Source organism: Lissotriton helveticus, chromosome 8 (assembly GCF_964261635.1).
Source record: "Lissotriton helveticus chromosome 8, aLisHel1.1, whole genome shotgun sequence".
In the NCBI taxonomy this organism is placed as follows: domain Eukaryota; kingdom Metazoa; phylum Chordata; class Amphibia; order Caudata; family Salamandridae; genus Lissotriton; species Lissotriton helveticus.
The window spans coordinates 1,278,212,154-1,278,231,497 of record NC_136069.1 but is presented as its reverse complement, the minus strand read 5'-3'; the positions used below and the strand labels follow the sequence as shown (position 1 = coordinate 1,278,231,497).

The window sequence follows — 19,344 nt, the reverse complement described above, 5'->3', positions numbered from 1 at the left end:
CACAGGTCTCGTGTGCCTCGAAGGCCAGGGAACACGGCTGGTGGGTCACAGTTCCTGCCGCATCACCAGAACATTGGTCTCAGTTGACCCCCCCTCCTTTGTTGCTTCTCCGAATATGTACTTTGTTTGTGGCATCAAAGCTTACACTTGGCTCCCGAAAGGTTGGAGGGGTACGTGCTACATCGCCTTCATTCTTCCCCCCACGTATGTGGCCCCAGCCTACCATCACCGGCAAAAGCGCGCCGGAGACATTGGACAAGCCGACTCCACCGGAGCACAGTTCCTGGATGCGGTGAAGGGACTTGTTCCTCTGTGGGGCCCAATGGCAAATAGCAGTGCTATCCGACACCTGACTCAGGCAGTAGAAACAACCATTAACATCACGGCTGGCATCCTCGCTAACAACACGGCTGAGCTTCAGGCAGTCCGCCTGGTGGCTCTTCAAAACCGCCTTGTTCTAGATGTGGTTCTGGCCGACCGTGGAGGAGCATGCCGCATCATCGGCTCCAGCTGTTGCACCTACGTGCCAGATAACTCGCCTTCAGTCTACAAAGCAATCGAACACCTCCACAGACTATCCTCAGAGGTTCACCAGGAGCAAGAAGGATGGTCGCTTGGAAGCTGGTTTTGGGACACTTTGAAGGACTGGGGATGGAGGTTGTTTACATTTATACTGATACCAGTCATGATACTGTGTGGGTGTTGCTTAGGTATTCAATGTTTGCCACCTTTGTGTTCACTCATTTCTAACTGTATGTGCCCTAAGACTTTGGACTTTAGAACTGAGCACATGAGGCCCCTCTATGAGATAGAAATACGTGGTCTTATGGGGATAGATCCGAATTGACAAGCTGGCGAGACATGTTAAAAGGGAGGACTGCGGAATTTTACTTCGTGAACTGAACATCATCTGCGCCATCTTGCCCATTCCTCAGACTCACATATGAACATGCACGACAGCCATTTTAGGTACCATGGTCTCCCTGTTCACGATCGATCATCAGCGCACTTCCCTGACCCTGCAAGCATCGCCCATGCACCCCGGCTGCCCCCGCGCTCGCATGCACAAGTCATGAACCCTCCTCTTCCACATGACTCTGTCTCTGGGAATCACACCCCGCGCCTGACCAACACCTCCTTTCCTTCCATGAATACCCCTCTTTTGATAAACCCTTCCTCTATGCCCGATTGTCCACACCGATCCTTTCTTTCATGAATATCTCTCCTTTGATGACCCCTTCCTCTGAGCCCGATTGTCTGCACGGACCGCTGGTCATCCCTTGGCCTGAGGATACAGTTTATTGCCCCCCACTGTATGCACTCGCCCCTCTTTAAAGGAGCTACTATTGATCATGACCTCCCCACCCCCTGAGATTCGATCAGGCGCACACATTCTAAAGGAATCGACGGAACACTCAGCTGCGTGATAGCCCCCTCCTATTGTATGGGGGGTGAGGACCTCTACTGTAGCCACGTGTTGGAATGAGCCGGAACTGGGGGGAGGGGTACTGGGGATGTCATCTTTCATTACTTCACAATGTCTTTATTGTAATAAAGAACGGTCACATGTCGTAAACCAGTGTATAAAAGGCCAAGCCTTAGAGAGGCTGCTAGAGAGCACCTCGAGACGATACCTTGTTGTCCGACCTGATGTGTTCTACTCCGTCGGAATAAAACTTGTTTCCTGTCTTCCTGTCTCCAGCGCCTGCCTCTTTATTTGATAAACTTCGTAAGGTATTAGAGGCGTTTAACGCCGGGCAAAATTACTTAAGAAACATCGACTAAATCGCCTGACCATTTTCCTGACTTTCCTCACTTTGTGATAAGGAGTCCCCATATTTTGCAATTTGTGTTTGATGTGTGGAAAAGTAAATTTTGCCATGTTGTATGTTCCTACGTGTTCCCCATGTTATGTCATATGTGCATGATCGATATGCATGTATTCCCTATGATCGATTAAAGACGCAATTATAGTTGTGTCCATCTCTAGTATGCCAGTTTCCAGTCTTCGTGAATACAACGAATATCAGGCCTATGTAAAGCTACGTTGCCACGTTTTACAGTGTGCACGTTAATTCATTGAATTGTCCCCGTTTCTAGGCCTCAAAAGGGCCCGGACTCAGATTCAGCTCCTGTTTCCTGAACCCTCACTGAGGAGCGATACAGCCCCCACCTGTATCCCTGACCCTTCACTTACTTTCATGCCTCGCAGTGCCCGGCTCGGCCTGGCTCTGCCTCTCAGTCTGCCAAGAGTATGTTATGATTCTAGTTATCAGTCCAGCCCTTCTTCTCTGCATTCCTAAGCTACTGAATCGCATCAATAGTTTCCGTCATGGTCTAGCCTTTATGTCTCCATGTAAGAGAAATACTGTATTAATATTCATAGAATATTCCTCGCACACACACTACATATAGGATTATGCATGCACCAGTCTTAATGTCTGTTAGCCTTTGCCCTGATAACTTTTGGATTCTATCAACATGTTCCCTAAACACGAGATACTAGATATGCCCGGGTACATCTCGCTCTGACACTCCAGACTTTCGTCTCCTCTTCTAGCGCAGAAGTCATAGCCCCCCAGTTCTCCCTAGTAACACGTCATTGCCAGTTTGCGCGCACCACTAGGTTAGAGGTCCCAGCTGCTCAGGTAGCCCCCTCCATGTTTCCACCCCTTTTATGACATATTCTGTTACGTTTACATCACATGTCTTTCGCGACTGCTACAAACTCCGCCTACTGCTATGCCTATTGTATTGAATGCCATGTAAATGTTTTAACTATATATACTTGTGCCCTGTTATTAAAAGTTAGCGCGCTCCTTTGTCCCTGCCCCAGGCAGCTGCCCTCCCATCCCCGTACAGGCTGTCCTGTTCCAGTCCTTTATGCTTAATTAAAGCCTGTATACTCTAGCTACCTCGTATCTTGACTCTTATTTATTGAGCTATCTATTTGTATGAGTATCCTGAAAAATAGTACCGGTAATTAATTATTTATTTACCACATAATGGCGCCCGAATAGGGACTTGCCCTTTCCCCACGCGCCGGAGAAGCCACGCAGGCCCCCTGATCCTCTGCAGCCGTGACGGAACCATCCTGCGCAGCGGCAGATATTTCTGCCTCAAGTATCCCTCAGGTCCACGGAGGAGACGGAGGTTGCGGTCCAGCATCCAGACGAGGCGGTGGAGGAACGCGGCGAGTCCCGACCAGAGCCCAAGCCGAGAGTCCAAGGTCCGAGGTATCCGGAGGCCCACCTGTAACTGAAGTCCGAAGTTCGTCCGTCCGTCGTCGTAGCAGTCCAGTCCAGTCCGAGGCCTTCCGTTCTTGCTGCCCGGTGAGTACCGTTGCTGGGGTAGTATCTAGACAGGGTCAATTAATTTGTCTCTGGTCCGTGGGTTTGGGTACACAGATCCAACACGAAGTGTCCACTTAGGTGGATGCGGGTCCTGACGTGTCTCTTTATGGGACCGGTAAGTTTCGTACTGTTTCAGCAGTGCATCTAGTCTGTTCTAGTAAGTTCTGTTCTCGAGAAATTCATGTGTTCTGTTCTCAGTATTTCAGGTAGTATCTTGTCCGAACTGTTATTCTAAATGTTATTTCATGTGTTTTCAACGTCGTGGTATGAATGATTCGTATTGCAGTTATTATTGTGTTCATTGTGTATTGTATTGTGTCCAGACTCCAGTCTAGTCATGCCTCTGTTCTCAAAATTACGTCAGCTAAGAACTAGAAAAGGTCTGCTCGAAGAAGCAGTTCCTGTCCCGCCTAGGGACAGTCCAGGTCATTTTATGTATCATAAGCATGGCATAAGTGCCATATTATATCTAGACTTATGGGTGGAGTACACCAAGGAATTAGAGGAAAAGTATAGATGGCCCGTATCAGGTACGTGGGATGCCGAGTGCATCATGCGAGTAGAAGAAGCATTATGGAAAAAGAAAGCCAGACAGTCCCAGAAAGATGCCATCGAGTTATGGCGCAAAGAATCTCATAAAAGAACCGAAAAAGAAATCAGAAAGTCAGAATTAAGTAGAGAATCCTCAGAAAGAGCCCAAGAAAGGGAATTAATCGAAATAGGTGAACGAGTTAAAGCCGAACAGTCAGACAGACAGAGAAATGCCCTTATTAAGGGTATGTATCCTCTTCTTGCCGAGGGCTTGCCGAAAGCAACCCCGGAAGCACCATGTAATTTTCCGCCGCCATTAGTTCCGATTAAGCTACGTCACAAACCGACCGCAGCTGATATTTTCCTCTCGTCCTATTTGGACGACACAGTCCCAGAATATGCGAATCCTGCTCCGCCAGCTCCCATAAATAATGTAATTCCTGTTCTTCCAGCCACCGGGGCACCAGTTACAGCACCTGTTACAGTACCCCCGGTCCAGCCCGTAGTACAAGTACCCGCTACATCGGTCACTCTGCCAGCACGAAGAGTATCAGTCGATGATTCCAGTTTAGGGGCCGCGGGAGGAGGTCCTCCTGGTACCCCGCCGCCACACAAACGTGTAACGTTAGTCGAGTTACATGAACGTGCGTTACAGCGTACGCCCAAATATCAGTCCGTTGCAGATATCAGACGAGCTCTTACCGAATGCCGTTATGATCCAGTCCCAGGCGATGATAATATTGTTATATATTCATTGCGTGTAAGACGGGTGACCGAGTATTTGGACACCCTACCGAATATGAAAGAAGATCTAGACAGAATATATCGTTTCATCCGTACAGGGGATGATCCAGAAAGTATTGGCGAAATCATGTCTCTAAGGAAAGCTGAGACCCAGCTCATGCTATTAAAGTTTTTAATCAATTGTTTAGTAAGGGAACAAGATTGTCTGACTAAAGATCCGACCGAAATGAAAGTTCTGACAAGGTGGAGTGATAATATAGCCGAGGGTAGACACAAGACCCTCAGTAGTATAGAGAGTATGTACAAGAAAATACGTAAAGAAATAATAAGGTTACACAAGAAACGCAAAGCAGCACAAGTAAGCGAGAAGGAAAACGACTCTTCTGCTGAAGAGGTAGACGACGAGAATACCGCCAGAATAGCGTATGTAGGTAAATCTAGATTTCCAGACCGACATTTACGCCTAGAACACAAGAAAGTTTTTCATCTTCCAGCACCAGAACAAGGTTCTCTAGAACAAGTATTTCAAGCTACCGATCACATTCTGAAATCACGAATCGGTTATAGTGAACTTAGTACTATGCATGAACAAGAACTAGCCCGATCAGCAGTCCGATGGATTACTGATTCTACCACTTTTCCAGACGAAATAGTGGCACAAATGTTTCTGAAACTGCCCCCAGCCGAGCAGCGACTGGTGGGTATGTATATGATCCAGCACCTCATTACATTGTATGAGGGTCAACATTCTGATCCAGGTCCGTTACATGATGTTCTGAACGAGTTACTCCAGTATAAATGGAGAGGTTTAGGTACCGATTTAATTAGTGTCATTCTAGAACAGCGCCACAAATATAGAACGTTTCTGAACCCGCATTTTGTTCACGTCTCACCCCCAGAAAGTAAACCATTTTACATAGATAGACAGCATCCGTTACGAGAAGTATACCCAGTTAGGACACCGGATGGTGAAATGCAACGAGTATTTATTTACACCCCTGTCACAAAGATGGAACTCTTAGAGATGAAGAAATTAATTCCCTGTCACGACAAAGATCCAGCAGGGTTCCATCGAGAATTAAAAGACATGCTCCGTATGGGAGAATACACTTATCCAGATATAATTAAAATGCTAAAGGTCCTGTTGCCCGCAGGGGTATATGAAAAACTCAAGGAAAAAGAATGGGAGGTGGGAGAGAAAAAGATTGATTGGACAGCTCTAGAAGCTGAAGATAAAATACGAGTACCAGGTACCGGTCTTGGGGAGAAATGTAAAGAATTGCCAGAGTTATTGATTCAAGTTTTGCCAAGGTTACTAGCCACGAAAAAGGAAGATTGGGATGCAATCTCAGCATGCAAACAGAAACAGGATGAAGATACTAGTGATTTTTATTCTAGATTCGAGAAATGTTTCATTATCAACAGTGGTTTGAAGACAGGTAGCGAGTCATACCCTCATCTTTTTGTTACCAAACTAGTCGAGAATTCAAGCCCACAAGTTAAAAATCGAGTTTTGAAAGTCGAAAGTACTTGGCAAGCTAGTACCCCGTCACAGATGTTACAGATGCTCCAGTATCACCAGAATAGAATCAGGGAAGAGCAAGAACACGAGAGGAGACGTATGAAAGACACCAAAATGAAAGTACTAGTTGCACAATCTGTTCCACAAGACAGTCAGAAGAGGGGTCCGAATCAAGCCAGTCATCCTGCAGCTCCCGTTAAAGGGACATGCAATTATTGTAAACAGCCAGGTCATTTTATAAACGAGTGTGCAGTTCTGACACACAACATAGCCACTGGTAAAACTAAAGAAAGACCACGTCCGCCTAGACAAGAACAAGTTTCACAGACTTCTCAGTCACCACAGAATGCACAACAGACAGTTCCAGCACCGCAGCCTATTGCTGCAACACAGCATGTTACACAGCAGATGTACCAGTATGCCCAGTCCGAGTATCGAGAGTATCAACAGTATTCATGAAACAGCCTAGAGAGGGAGGTAGGCTTGCCTCTCATCGAGATACCTGTAGATCAAGAGGGTCCCTATGTACATAGTCAAGTATTAGGGAAAGACAGAAAGTTTTTGATTGATACAGGGGCAAGTAGGACTACTATCAGTCATGACGAGGTTCCAGGGGCTCCGCTCTCAGGCTCTAGAAATGTTTCCCTTGGATTTTCAGGAAAGCCTATTGTAAACGAGATATCAAAGCCAGTTACTCTAGAAGTTGGTCCATTGTCCCGAACTACTGATTTGTTACTTACGAAATCATGTCCAGAAAATTTGTTAGGTATTAAGACATTAAAAGAATTAGGTGCAGTTATTTGCTGTTCCCCAGAAGGAATACGCTTGTTTTTAAGAGACTTTAAAGGTCACTATGTATTACGAGATTTTGATCCAAGATTGTCAAATGTACCACAGCATTTATGGGCGCAAGGTCCAACTGATGTAGGTTTCATGCAAATCACACCCCATCGTGTGACTCTCAAGCAAGGTATAGTCCTGCCACGAATCAGACAGTACAGATTGCCACCTGAGGCTGTAGCAGCCTTATCCAAAATTATTGACGAGCTCATTGCTCAAGGAGTGGTTGTAGAAACTGACTCCAATGTATGTAATTCTCCTATCATTCCAGTCATGAAACGTACTGATCCAAATGCACCTCCAGTATATCGATTGGTGATTGACCTTCGAGAACTTAATAAATGTATCATACCCCAGTATCCAGTAGTCCCAGATATTTCATCCCTATTGACAGCTATTGATTCTGAAGCTGTATTTTTTACAGTAATAGACCTCAAGAATGCATTTTTCAGTGTTCCAATTCATCCAGACAGCCAGTACCTTTTCGGTTTTTGTTTAAATGGAAGGAGCTATAAATTCACACGAGCTCCTCAAGGTTTCACAGAGAGTCCTAGCATTTACAGTCAAGCACTTAAAAGACAACTAGACAATATTCACATGCCAACTGACACTGCCCTGCTCCAGTATGTCGATGATCTACTGATCACAGCCCGTTCTGAACGTGACTGCGAGCGAGCGTCACTTACAGTTCTGTATTTCCTAGCCGAGATGGGGCACAAGGTGTCCCCTTCGAAGCTTCAGTTCTGTGTCCAGCAAGTGATCTACTTAGGCCACTTACTGTCCAAGTGGGGTAGGCAGTTGACACCAGACGGTATCCAGTTAATAGCGAGTCTTCCACAGCCCAAGACACAGAAGGAGGTACGTGCTTTTATCGGCCTCACTTCCTATTGCAGACAATGGATTCCTCAGTATGCATTTCTAGCAAAGCCACTGATACAGTTAACGACACAGGAGGCAGCCGTATCGACTGTCCTCCCTTGGACCCAGGAACATACACTTAGGGGTCGATTAGGATCGCGGTTTTTCCGCATCCTCGGGGCCGGCGGAAGGCACCGCCGGCCCAGAGGATGCGGAAAACCGCAGCGGACTGACCAAAGACCCACCGCCACATTAGGATGGCTGGTGGGTCCTGGTTTCCGTCCGCAGCTTTTCCGCTGCGGCTGGCTTACAACCGCGGCGGAAAAGCTCTAATATGGTGATGGTGTCTGTCAGACACCGTCCACCATATTAGGATGGCCTGTAAAGTATGCCTTTCCGCGGCGGGTTTTCCGCCGTGGAAAAACATACGGAACTTCACTGCGGGGGCCCGTTGCGGGCCCCCTTGGTGAAGGGGGGGTGGGGGGTGCACATGGGGGGTACCTATGGTACCCCCCTGCATTTGCATGCAGAAAGCGGCAGGCACCGCGCGGTGCCTGCCTCTTACTGCATGCAAATGCAATGCGTGCATTTTTAACATTGCGGCGGGTGCAGCTTGAAGCTCCACCCGCCGCAATGTTAAAAATAGAGGATGTGACCGCAACCCTTGCGGTCACATCCTAATTGCACAGGAGGGAACTCCGCATGCCATGCGGAGGTTCCCTCCTGCTCTGGGGTCGCGGACGGACGCAAGTCCGTCCGCGATCCTAATGACCCCCTTAGTTTTAATGAATTAAAGAAAGCCCTATGTCAAGCACCTGTTCTAGCTACACCGAACTACAGTAAGCCTTTTACACTTTTTGTCACAGAACGTGATGGTACTGCATTATCTGTTCTCACACAAGATCAAGCCGGACAGTACAAGCCCTGTGCTTATTTTTCGAGCACACTAGATCCAGTAGCCCAGGCTTTGCCTGCGTGCCTCAAGTCAGTTGCAGCCACAGCTCTAGCAATTAGACAAAGTGATTCCATAGTATTAGGACATTCCCTGACAGTACAAGTTCCACACTCCGTGGAAGTTCTTTTAAACCAAACACAGACTCAGCACTTGACCATTGCACGTTTAACAGGTTATGAACTGACACTGTTCCAGCCACACATAGAAATCAGACGCTGCAACGTTTTAAATCCTGCTACTCTGTTACCGTCAGTTACTTCAAATCCCGCCACACATGACTGTGTGGAAGTTGTTAACACTATGACTAAGCCAAGACAAGACCTGACAGACATTCCATTACCTAATCCCGACCTGACACTTTATGTGGACGGTTCATGTATGAGAACTAGTACAGGAGAACTAGTAGCCGCGTATGCAGTGACTACTGACACTGAAGTTATTGAAACACATCGTATTGACACCCTGTCTGCTCAAGCAGCAGAGCTAGTTGCTCTGACCCAAGCCTGCATACGTGCCAAGGACCTGAAAGTAAACATATACACAGATTCACGTTACGCATTCGGAGTTGTACACGACTTCGGAGTGCTCTGGCAGGAGAGAGGTTTCATGACTTCTCATGGAACCAAGATTCAGCATGGTCTCCTCATTCAAGCTCTGTTAGATGCAATACATTTACCGACAGCTATCGCTATCATGAAGTGCAAGGCACATACGAAAGTTACTGACATTATTTCCCAAGGTAACGATCTAGCAGATCGAACAGCCAAGCTTACAGCTCAGACACTAGACATTCTAGTTAACAAGACACAGACATCCACTCCAGAACAGACTACTTGTATGACAGTTAAGGACCCTACACAAGATGTCATAGACATACAGTTACATGCTACTCCCGAAGAAATCAAGAAATGGTCCGAACAAGGAGGGGTCCAGACAGATCAGGGATGGGTGACGAAGGGAAAAGCCACATGGTTTCTCCCCGACTCTATGGTTCAAGTCATTATTAATACCGCACATAGTCCAGCACATCTAGGAGAAAAAGCCATGTTAGACAGTATACAGAACCTTTGGTTCAACAAGCATTTACGAGCTGCAGCCAAGCAGAAAGTCCGTACTTGTATGATATGTTGTCAATTCAATCCAGGTAAAAGTGTCCCGGTGGAACAAGGTGGATTCCAGCCTCCTGACCACCCTTTTGAAGTCCTCCAGATGGATTATATTCAGATGGAGCGATGTCGAGGTTTCAAATATGTCCTTGTAGTTGTATGCGCTTTGTCCAGGTGGACAGAAGCATACCCAGTTCCAGATTACACCGCAGCGACCACTGCCAAGCAGTTGGTTCGTGAATTCTTCCCCCGTTATGGACTCCCTAGGGTCGTGTATTCTGATAACGGCCAGCCATTCTCATCTGAGTTAATGAAGCATGTTTCCCTCTTGTTAGGGTACCAGTGGAAGTTCCATTGTGTGCGCCATCCTGAAGCAGCCGGTCTCGTAGAGAGACATAATCAAACACTGAAAATCCGTATTGCTAAGATATGTAAAGAGAAAGGTGTAGACTGGCTAGTAGCCCTGCCAGTTGCTTTATTCTTCATGCGCATGGTCGCACATTCCAGATCAGGTCTGTCTCCTTATGAGGTCGTATTCGGCCGCCCCCCAAATATGTGGGGTACACCTAGACCCCGCAGTATTACAGATGTTTCCAGTAATATGCTGACAGATTACCTAGCTTCCTTGATGTCTGCCCTACACTCTTGTCGTTCACAGGTTGCCGCCGCATTTCCAGACAACACTGAAGTGAAACCGCATGAGGTCATCCCCGGGGATCTCGTTTTGGTCCGGAATTTTGATCGTTCAAGTCCGCTGGAGCCCCGCTGGAAGCAACCTCAACTAGTCCTCTTGACCACCCGTACGGCCGTGAAGTTGGAAGGCCGTAAGGGGTGGGTCCACCTGTCCCACATCAAGAAGTTCCATGGATTACGAACTAAAACTTTTTCAAAGGATTGTTCCATTTCGAAAGACTGCCCTATTCTCAAGGACTGTCCCGCTACTGACTTTGAAATCAAGCCCTCCCTGTTAGAGAAAACTCCGCAGCAGGAGTATAAATCCAAGCTCCGGTCTAGTAAAATAAGTCAGCCAGTTTAATTGTCTAAGTCCCCCTCGGGTGAAACGGTTAGACAGGTATCTGACATGTATGAGATAGACCCCCATAGTGAGAGAGTTAGTCAAAACTCTATCCGATGTATCGTTTTTCTAAGTTTTCTATTGTTTCTAAGTTTGATGGTTACTTGCACAAGTTATGCATTGCATTTATGTTTTCCAATTTCTCATGTAAATAAGTTTTCTAATGCTACAGTAGAGCACACGTTTAGTGATCTGCCTCCTCACGAGTTATCCTATCGTCTTGCTATGAGAAATAACACATTCATCAGAATGTTACACTATTCACACCAGACCAGCAATGCTACTAATTGTTGGGTGTGTGGTCGACTCCCCCCTTTCCAGACACCGAAGGGAGTTCTGCCACTCTTTCCTTATCCGTTTTCACATAATGGTTCGTGTGGAGCATGGTCCATGTTAACGTCATCTTCTAATGATATGTCCCTTCTGAATAGAACATGTTTTCCAGACAAGCAAGGTCTCTCCCATAGAACAGGGTTAGATCTAGAAAATGAAGTTTATAATTTAGGTAATTATTCTTCGAATTTTATGGTCCTGAATGTTCAGTCTGATACTACTCCAGACTTACCTGCTATTTCAGTACTACCAGTCAAAGGCGAATTATGTGTCAGAAATAATGGTTCCGCACATGTAGGACATAGTGATTGTACTACTACTGTCGAGTATAGTGCCAGTGGGAAATCTATTTTCAAAGCTTCACGTCATTCTTATTTTGTTTGTGGTCAGACCGCATATGTTCGTCTGCCCCCCGATTGGGATGGAACATGTTATATTGCCTTCCTACTGCCACCAGTTTTTCTAGCCCCATCTGATTATCACAGAAACACACATCTAGTACAAGTCAGACATAGAAGGGAGATCGAGTCCCCAATTGTCGATCAAACTGAAACTGCTCTAGAACAGTATACAGATTTTAATAAAGGTTTCTTCTTCTTTATAGGACCTGTCCAGAATAGTAAGTTAATCCGTAGGTTAACCAGAACCCTTGAAGTGGTAGTGAATGAGACTACTTCTGCTCTAGGTAACTTAACTGAAGAGCAATCTGCTATGAGGTTTGTCGTGCTCCAAAATCGTCTCGTTCTTGACGTCATACTGGCCGATAGAGGAGGAGCATGTAGAGTCATCGGATCTAGTTGCTGCATTTTCATTCCTAATAACGCGCCGTCTGTTTATTCAGCTATAACCAGACTTCATAAAATTGCCCATCAGTTACACCAGAATCCAGGCACCTGGACATGGTCCGGTTGGCTCTGGAGTATCATATCTGCCTGGGGATGGAAAGTATTGTCATTCCTAGGTATTGCAGTAATGATCATATTCAGTTGCTGCCTCTGTATACAATGTGGCCCTGCGATTTGCGGCATTTGTGCTACCTCTTGTATTCCTAGTCCTAAGTCCCGTTCCAAGACAATTCGAGACGAGCAAATGATGCTGTATGAAATGATAGATGGTATCATGAATATTGATGTTTCCTGATGGAAACGTAGGGCACAAGGAGGGAATGTGGAAAAGTAAATTTTGCCATGTTGTATGTGCCTACGTGTTCCCCATGTTATGTCATATGTGCATGATCGATATGCATGTATTCCCTATGATCGATTAAAGACGCAATTATAGTTGTGTCCATCTCTAGTATGCCAGTTTCCAGTCTTCGTGAATACAACGAATATCAGGCCTATGTAAAGCTACGTTGCCACGTTTTACAGTGTGCACGTTAATTCATTGAATTGTCCCCGTTTCTAGGCCTCAAAAGGGCCCGGACTCAGATTCAGCTCCTGTTTCCTGAACCCTCACTGAGGAGCGATACAGCCCCCACCTGTATCCCTGACCCTTTACTTACTTTCATGCCTCGCAGTGCCCGGCTCGGCCTGGCTCTGCCTCTCAGTCTGCCAAGAGTATGTTATGATTCTAGTTATCAGTCCAGCCCTTCTTCTCTGCATTCCTAAGCTACTGAATCGCATCAATAGTTTCCGTCATGGTCTAGCCTTTATGTCTCCATGTAAGAGAAATACTGTATTAATATTCATAGAATATTCCTCGCACACACACTACATATAGGATTATGCATGCACCAGTCTTAATGTCTGTTAGCCTTTGCCCTGATAACTTTTGGATTCTATCAACATGTTCCCTAAACACGAGATACTAGATATGCCCGGGTACATCTCGCTCTGACACTCCAGACTTTCGTCTCCTCTTCTAGCGCAGAAGTCATAGCCCCCCAGTTCTCCCTAGTAACACGTCATTGCCAGTTTGCGCGCACCACTAGGTTAGAGGTCCCAGCTGCTCAGGTAGCCCCCTCCATGTTTCCGCCCCTTTTATGACATATTCTGTTACGTTTACATCACATGTCTATGTATACGCCCTGTACACGCCTTCTTGTTACATCATTTCTGCCCTTATCTTTCGCGACTGCTACAAACTCCGCCTACTGCTACGCCTATTGTATTAAATGCCATGTAAATGTTTTAACTATATATACTTGTGCCCTGTTATTAAAAGTTAGCGCGCTCCTTTGTCCCTGCCCCAGGCAGCTGCCATCCCATCCCCGTACAGGCTGTCCTGTTCCAGTCCTTTATGCTTAATTAAAGCCTGTATACTCTAGCTACCTCGTATCTTGACTCTTATTTATTGAGCTATCTATTTGTATGAGTATCCTGAAAAATAGTACCGGTAATTAATTATTTATTTACCACAGATGTCAGGCGCCTTGATTAATATATATTTCTTTTGTTAATGAGAATTTACACACTCAGGCGCTGCGAGGACTTCCTTTGTTGTAATACTTCACTCAAAGTTAGGAGTGGGTATTGTTTGAAAATTGATTCACTTTATTTTCATTTCTTTGTAGGGTACATCGTTGTACATATGGTGTATATATTGTATATGTAGATTGTTGTATATATTGTAATGTTTTGATTACTAGGTTGGTTTGTGCCACCTTTTCTTGTGACTCGTATATATGTCCTTATTACATTGTATAATTTGATGTCGATACAAATAACTGTAAAAACAGGATAATTAAATATATCTTGTTGTGAACGTATATGCTTAATTGATTCCTCAGTACCTCTCGTTTCTACTTCCTCATCTTTTTGATGTCCCTTGCCCAGGTATGGGAGGGTAATTTGGGCAGAACCCCTTTATAATTTTCTCGTAACAGAACTAATCACCAGCGTAGCATACGTTTTTTTTGCCGCCGCAGCGCACACATGGTCCCTCCTATAACCAAGCACAATAAACTGGTGACGAGGTGGTAGCGGATGCATGCTACTTCGCCGCACGGCGCTCGACTGCACAGCGTGCCACGGAGGTGAGACAGCTGCTGTCGCAGGGAGTAGTTCTGCTACCCAAGTTCCACGCCATCACTCAGGCCTCATCTCAGCTCTGTGCGCCCCCTGGAGGACATCCACTACTGGTGCTGCCAAGCTGGCTACTGTGAGGAGAGGCCTTTGTGAGTCCAGGACATGTCTGCCTATTCTGCTAAGGTAAGGTAGTGCCGGTGCCGCGAGGTGCGCCCTGTTACATCCTGATGGCGACGATCCCGGCTATCGAGCTGTTTGTGGTGGATGGCGCTCCCTCCTCACTGGCCCCGAAGTGGAAGGACTGGACAGAGCGACTTCAGTTCCACTTTGAGGGGGTGGGCATCGCCCATGAGAGGCACGAGCACTACTGCCATGCTTAGGAGGTAAAGACATTCATCGCATTTACAAGACGCTGGTGGAGGCCTTGCCCAAGACATACGTGGCATTGCTAAACGTTCTAAATGCTCACTTCAAGCCTATGGTGAACAAGAACTATGAGAGATTAATTTTCTGCCAGGCTAAGCAGGAGGTGAAGGAGTCGTTAGATCCGTTCCATGGTCGCCTGAAAGAACTGGCCACGCATGCGGCTTCCAGGGCGAACAGGAAGAAATCAGGGCCCAGATCATACATGGCCGCTACTACTCAATGCTAATAGAGAACATTATCCAGGAGTCAGGCAACCCCTTGGCTGACATTCTCACCTTGGGACGGTTGAAGGAGTTGTCGAAGGCCAGAGCATCACACATGGAGGTTGCATGTGTACCAACAATCAGATACCTCTGTACTGGCAGCCATTTAGTTTCATCGTTTTCACCTACTTCATTTTTCATCTATCTACTGTTCGCTAGCTCAGCGCCAAGATGCTCCCCCGGGAGCGAATGTTCGCGCTTTATAAAACCCCATAAATATCAAAATATCAAATATCAAAATATCAAACTCCACCGCCCCATCAAGACTGAGCAGGCGAACGTCGTGAAGGCCAAACCACGCCAATCCCCAGGCAAGCATCCACAGGACAAGGGGAAAGAATGCGGATACTCCTGAGGTACACCTCACCGCATGTAGGACTGCCCGGCGAAGGGAAGAGGTGCATGGCCTGTGGAAGGATAAACCATTTTGCGGCTTTGTGCAGGTAGTCAAAGCACCAGAAAGAAATGGCCCAGGCAGTAGGCGAAGCACCCAAAAGTAAAGACATGGATGGCGACTCTGGTGACTATCCCGTTCATTACGTGTTTGCAGTAGACCAACCACTGCAGAAAAGGTGCAGGCTCCCTAAATGCCGTGTCCAGGTTCACAACCAAGAAGTGCTGGCCACCATAGACACCGGAGCCTCAATAGAGCTGATGGCAACCAACGGGTACAGAAACCTAAGTCCATGCCCAATCCCCACCACGGTGTATTTGACAGAAGAAGGGAGCAGAATGCTGGTCAGGGGCTATGCAGCGGAAGAGCTGCAGCTTATCTCCTTTGCCCTCGCTATCCAGTAAGAAGAATTAGTGGCCGTGGCCCTCATGGAAGACTTTGATTATATCTTCCAAGGGATAGGCTCCCTCAAAGGGAAGGAGGTCTCTCTCCACCTCGACCAATCAGTTCAACCGGTGGTGCTGAGACACAGACGCATAGCGTGCCACCTCAGACTGAAAGTCGAAGATGAACTGGAGGCATTGGAACGGCAAGGGATCATAGACAAGGTAAGTGGGCCCACTCCATGGGTGTCCCTAATCGTGGTGGCCAGAGCAGGTCCGCTGCATTGACGTGCGCCTCCCAAAAGTTGCCATTAAAGGGGAACGTCACATAACCCCTACTATCAGTGACATTTTAAGTGAGCTGAATGGTGCAGTATGGTTCTCAAAAATGGACTTACGCTCGGGGTACCACCAACTGCCCCTACATCCGGATTCCTGTTATATCATGACCTTCTCCACCCATTTAGGCCAGAGAAACACAAGCGCCTCAACTTTTGTATCTTGAGCGCTACCGAGGTGTTTCAGACCACCATTAGGGAAGACCTAAGTGGGCTCCCAGGAGTCCTCAACATCAGCGATGACCTGCTGGTATATGCCACGTCCCTGGAAGACCAACACAGAAGGCTCTGCAGTGTCCTTCAAAGGATCCGAGAAGCCGGCCTCACATTGCACAGAGAGAAATGCCAATTCCTGCAGAAGAAAATCAGCTTATTTAGATACATGTTCTCAGACAAAGGAAGAAGTGGGCCCAGACCCCGACAAAGTTCATGACATTAAGGATGCCCAGGCACTCTCCAACGTCTCGAAGATGTGGAGCTTCTTGGGGATGGTTCATTTCTGTGGATGCTTCATCGCAGATCTGACCAACACCATGAAACACCTCAGGGAACTTACGAAGACTGCCACCACGTGGCAATGGGGACCCCACCAAGAACGAGCCTTCGAAGACAACAAGGCAGCTCTCTCAGTGGACACCAAGCTGTTGTACTTTGACCCAGCCCGGCCTACCAATATTGCTGTTGAAGTCAGCCCCTACGGGCTAGGAGCAGTGCTCACACAACAGCAACATAATGAGGAATGGGCCCCAGTCGCCTATGCAAGCCACTACCTGACGGAACCCGAGCAGCGCTACTCGCAGATTGAAAGGGAGGCTATGTCCATTCATTGGGCCTGTCTGCATTTTGACATCTACGTATACGGCCACCCGTTTACAGTTTCCACAGATCATAAGCCTCTTATACCTCTCATTCAAGGGTCCCCCTCGAAGCCCCCGAGGATAGAAAAATGGATACTCCAGCTGCAAGGATATGATTACTGGGTAGATTACAAACCAGGTTCATGCAACCCGGCAGAATATCTCTTGATGCACTCTAGGGCGGCGACCAAAGCAGAAGAGGAGGAGGCTGAGGACACCGAGGATGTGTCCGCTTCATCGCCGAACGCTCCTGACCGATGCCAATGATGATCGAAACACTAGTTGAAGCCACCAGAAATGATACGTGCCAGCAACTGGCCATCGCTGCGGTTCAAGCTAATGACTGGCAATCCATCCAGACCAGCATGGCCAGACGGACAACACAAGCGAAGGCCACGTTGGAGTCACCAATGAGAGTCAGAGAAGAACTATCCACTGACAGCAGTGGGTTTCTCCTGAGAGGTCAGCGACTAGTTATCCTGTCAAGCCTTGCCCAGCAATCAGTTAAACTAGCACATCGAGGGCACCAAGGCGTCGTGAAAACAAAAAGTCGGCAGAGAGCAAAAGTGTGGTTCCCGGGGATGGACATGATGGTTTAGCGGGTCATCAAAACATGCCAGTGGTGCCAGGTCTCAGGCCAGCCAGTTCGACCTGCACCCGTCATCACAGAAGCCAATCCACAACAACCGTGGGAGTGTGTCAGCATCTACTTTGGGCACTTGCCGAATGGACGCTACGCCCTTGTAGTCCTAGATGATTACACAAAGTAGAAATCGTAGAGAGCCAAACCCCGCCATGGAAGTGATCACCAAAGTGGAGAAGATCATTGCCACCCACAGGATCTTTGAGGTGGTGAAGACTGACAATGGCCTGCCATTTCAGGGACAAAAGTTCGCTGACTCTCTCAGATCCTAGGGCAACTGCCATCGGAAAGTAACAACGCCCTGGCCTCAAGCAAACAGGGAAGTTGAATGGTTCATGCGCACCCTCAACAAAGTCATTCACATTGCTCATGCCGAAGAAGCACCCCTAGAATGAGCCATATACAGCATCCTGAGGGAATACCGATTGATACCCCATCTCATGACAGAAAGAGCACAGGGGCCTGCAAGCAGGGGCCGGGTAGTTCAAGACACTATTGCCCATCACCCGAACTGGGTTACTCCCCCGTTTGACAGAGCCCAGGTCCTAGCCAAAAAGGACCAACACCAATGACCAGTCCAGTATCAACAGAAAAGCAAGAGCATTGGTCATCTGTTAACTAGACATGGTCTACGTCAAAGACCGACATCCAGGGAGCAAATTCCGCCTCCAGTTTGAGCAATTCCAGTGGACAGTAACTCGCCGGAGAGGCACGATGATCACTTCCCGGCAGGGAACGGAAGAACTCACACAGAATATATATTTCTTCAAAAAAGTTCATGCCGGGACTCCCAACCTCCCAATCCGGGAAAGTGGGTTGGTAGGTCCAAGTCAGAGAATGGCCGAGGAAGGTGAAACCCGCCAGAGGATGACCCCCGTGGCTGTCTCGAATGTGCCCGACCGGGAGCCCCCATCTCCACAGAGTGACCCTGAAGGAGAACAATCCAGCTCCCCTCCGAGGTCCCCGGATGGCTGAGTCCCAGAAGAGGGGCCCCGTCTCTGCCTCCATCCAGAGAAGAATGTTCCTGATACCATCTGCGGAGCAATCCTACACCCTCCGCCCGGTTGCAGGTTTGCTGGAGTGAGGAACCTAAGGTCAGGTGCAGGGCTGCGACAGGTATCAGCGTCATCGAGCTGCAAGTAGATTCATCCTGAACTGGTTACAGATTGTTTATTCTCATGTTGTTGTGTTAAACTAAGGTAAATAGGAATGTAATGTTCATAGTGTGGGTGACAGTGCAGTTCACCCACGCACATAGCGTACGCCTGGGCTCTGGTGCATGATGCAATGCGCCGATATATAATAAATAAACAGTGCCCAGTCGCGGTAGTTGGGAACGTACTACAGAATTAATCACAGCGTAGCATACTTTATTTGCCGCTGCAGCGCGCACATGGTCCCCCGCTAACCACGCACATTACAACCATGGTGCTACACATGCATGACCGGGGACTGTTTAAAAAGAGGGCTAGTCGAACACAACACCCTTTTCCAAACTTGAAAAACTGATTTAGCGATACAGGACCCTGCTGCGAAAAATAAAGGTAAGCGTGTAGTCCGGGCATAACTGTTAATATATTATAGTAAACCCACCTTGGTATTATATCGATGTACACAGCTGGCATAAGATCTTGCAAAATATATACTGTGGAAGTATCCTGGCAGATTGGGGAAATGATCGCAAGAGAGGTGTAGCAAACACAGCGTCCTTTCCTGTAATTTGGAGAACATAGTTAATATGACAGAACTCAGTG

At 47.3% G+C, this 19,344-nt stretch overlaps 1 protein-coding gene across 1 annotated transcript; it reads left to right on the top strand.

Moving 5' to 3' along the window:
* The first annotated feature begins 3,903 nt into the window (after window positions 1–3,903).
* LOC144771946 (uncharacterized) lies at window positions 3,904–8,946 on the top strand. The gene is made up of 2 exons (XM_078656177.1): window positions 3,904–7,993; window positions 8,629–8,946. The coding sequence occupies exon 1, from the start codon at window positions 3,907–3,909 to the stop codon at window positions 6,607–6,609; it is 2,703 nt and encodes a 900-aa protein (XP_078512303.1). The 5' UTR covers window positions 3,904–3,906; the 3' UTR covers window positions 6,610–7,993; window positions 8,629–8,946.
* Window positions 8,947–19,344: the final 10,398 nt, after the last annotated feature.

Excerpts from the sequence above, each read along its gene's own strand:
- LOC144771946 (XM_078656177.1), top strand. The coding sequence starts at position 3,907 with ATGCGAGTAGAAGAAGCATTATGGAAAAAGAAAGCCAGACAGTCCCAG.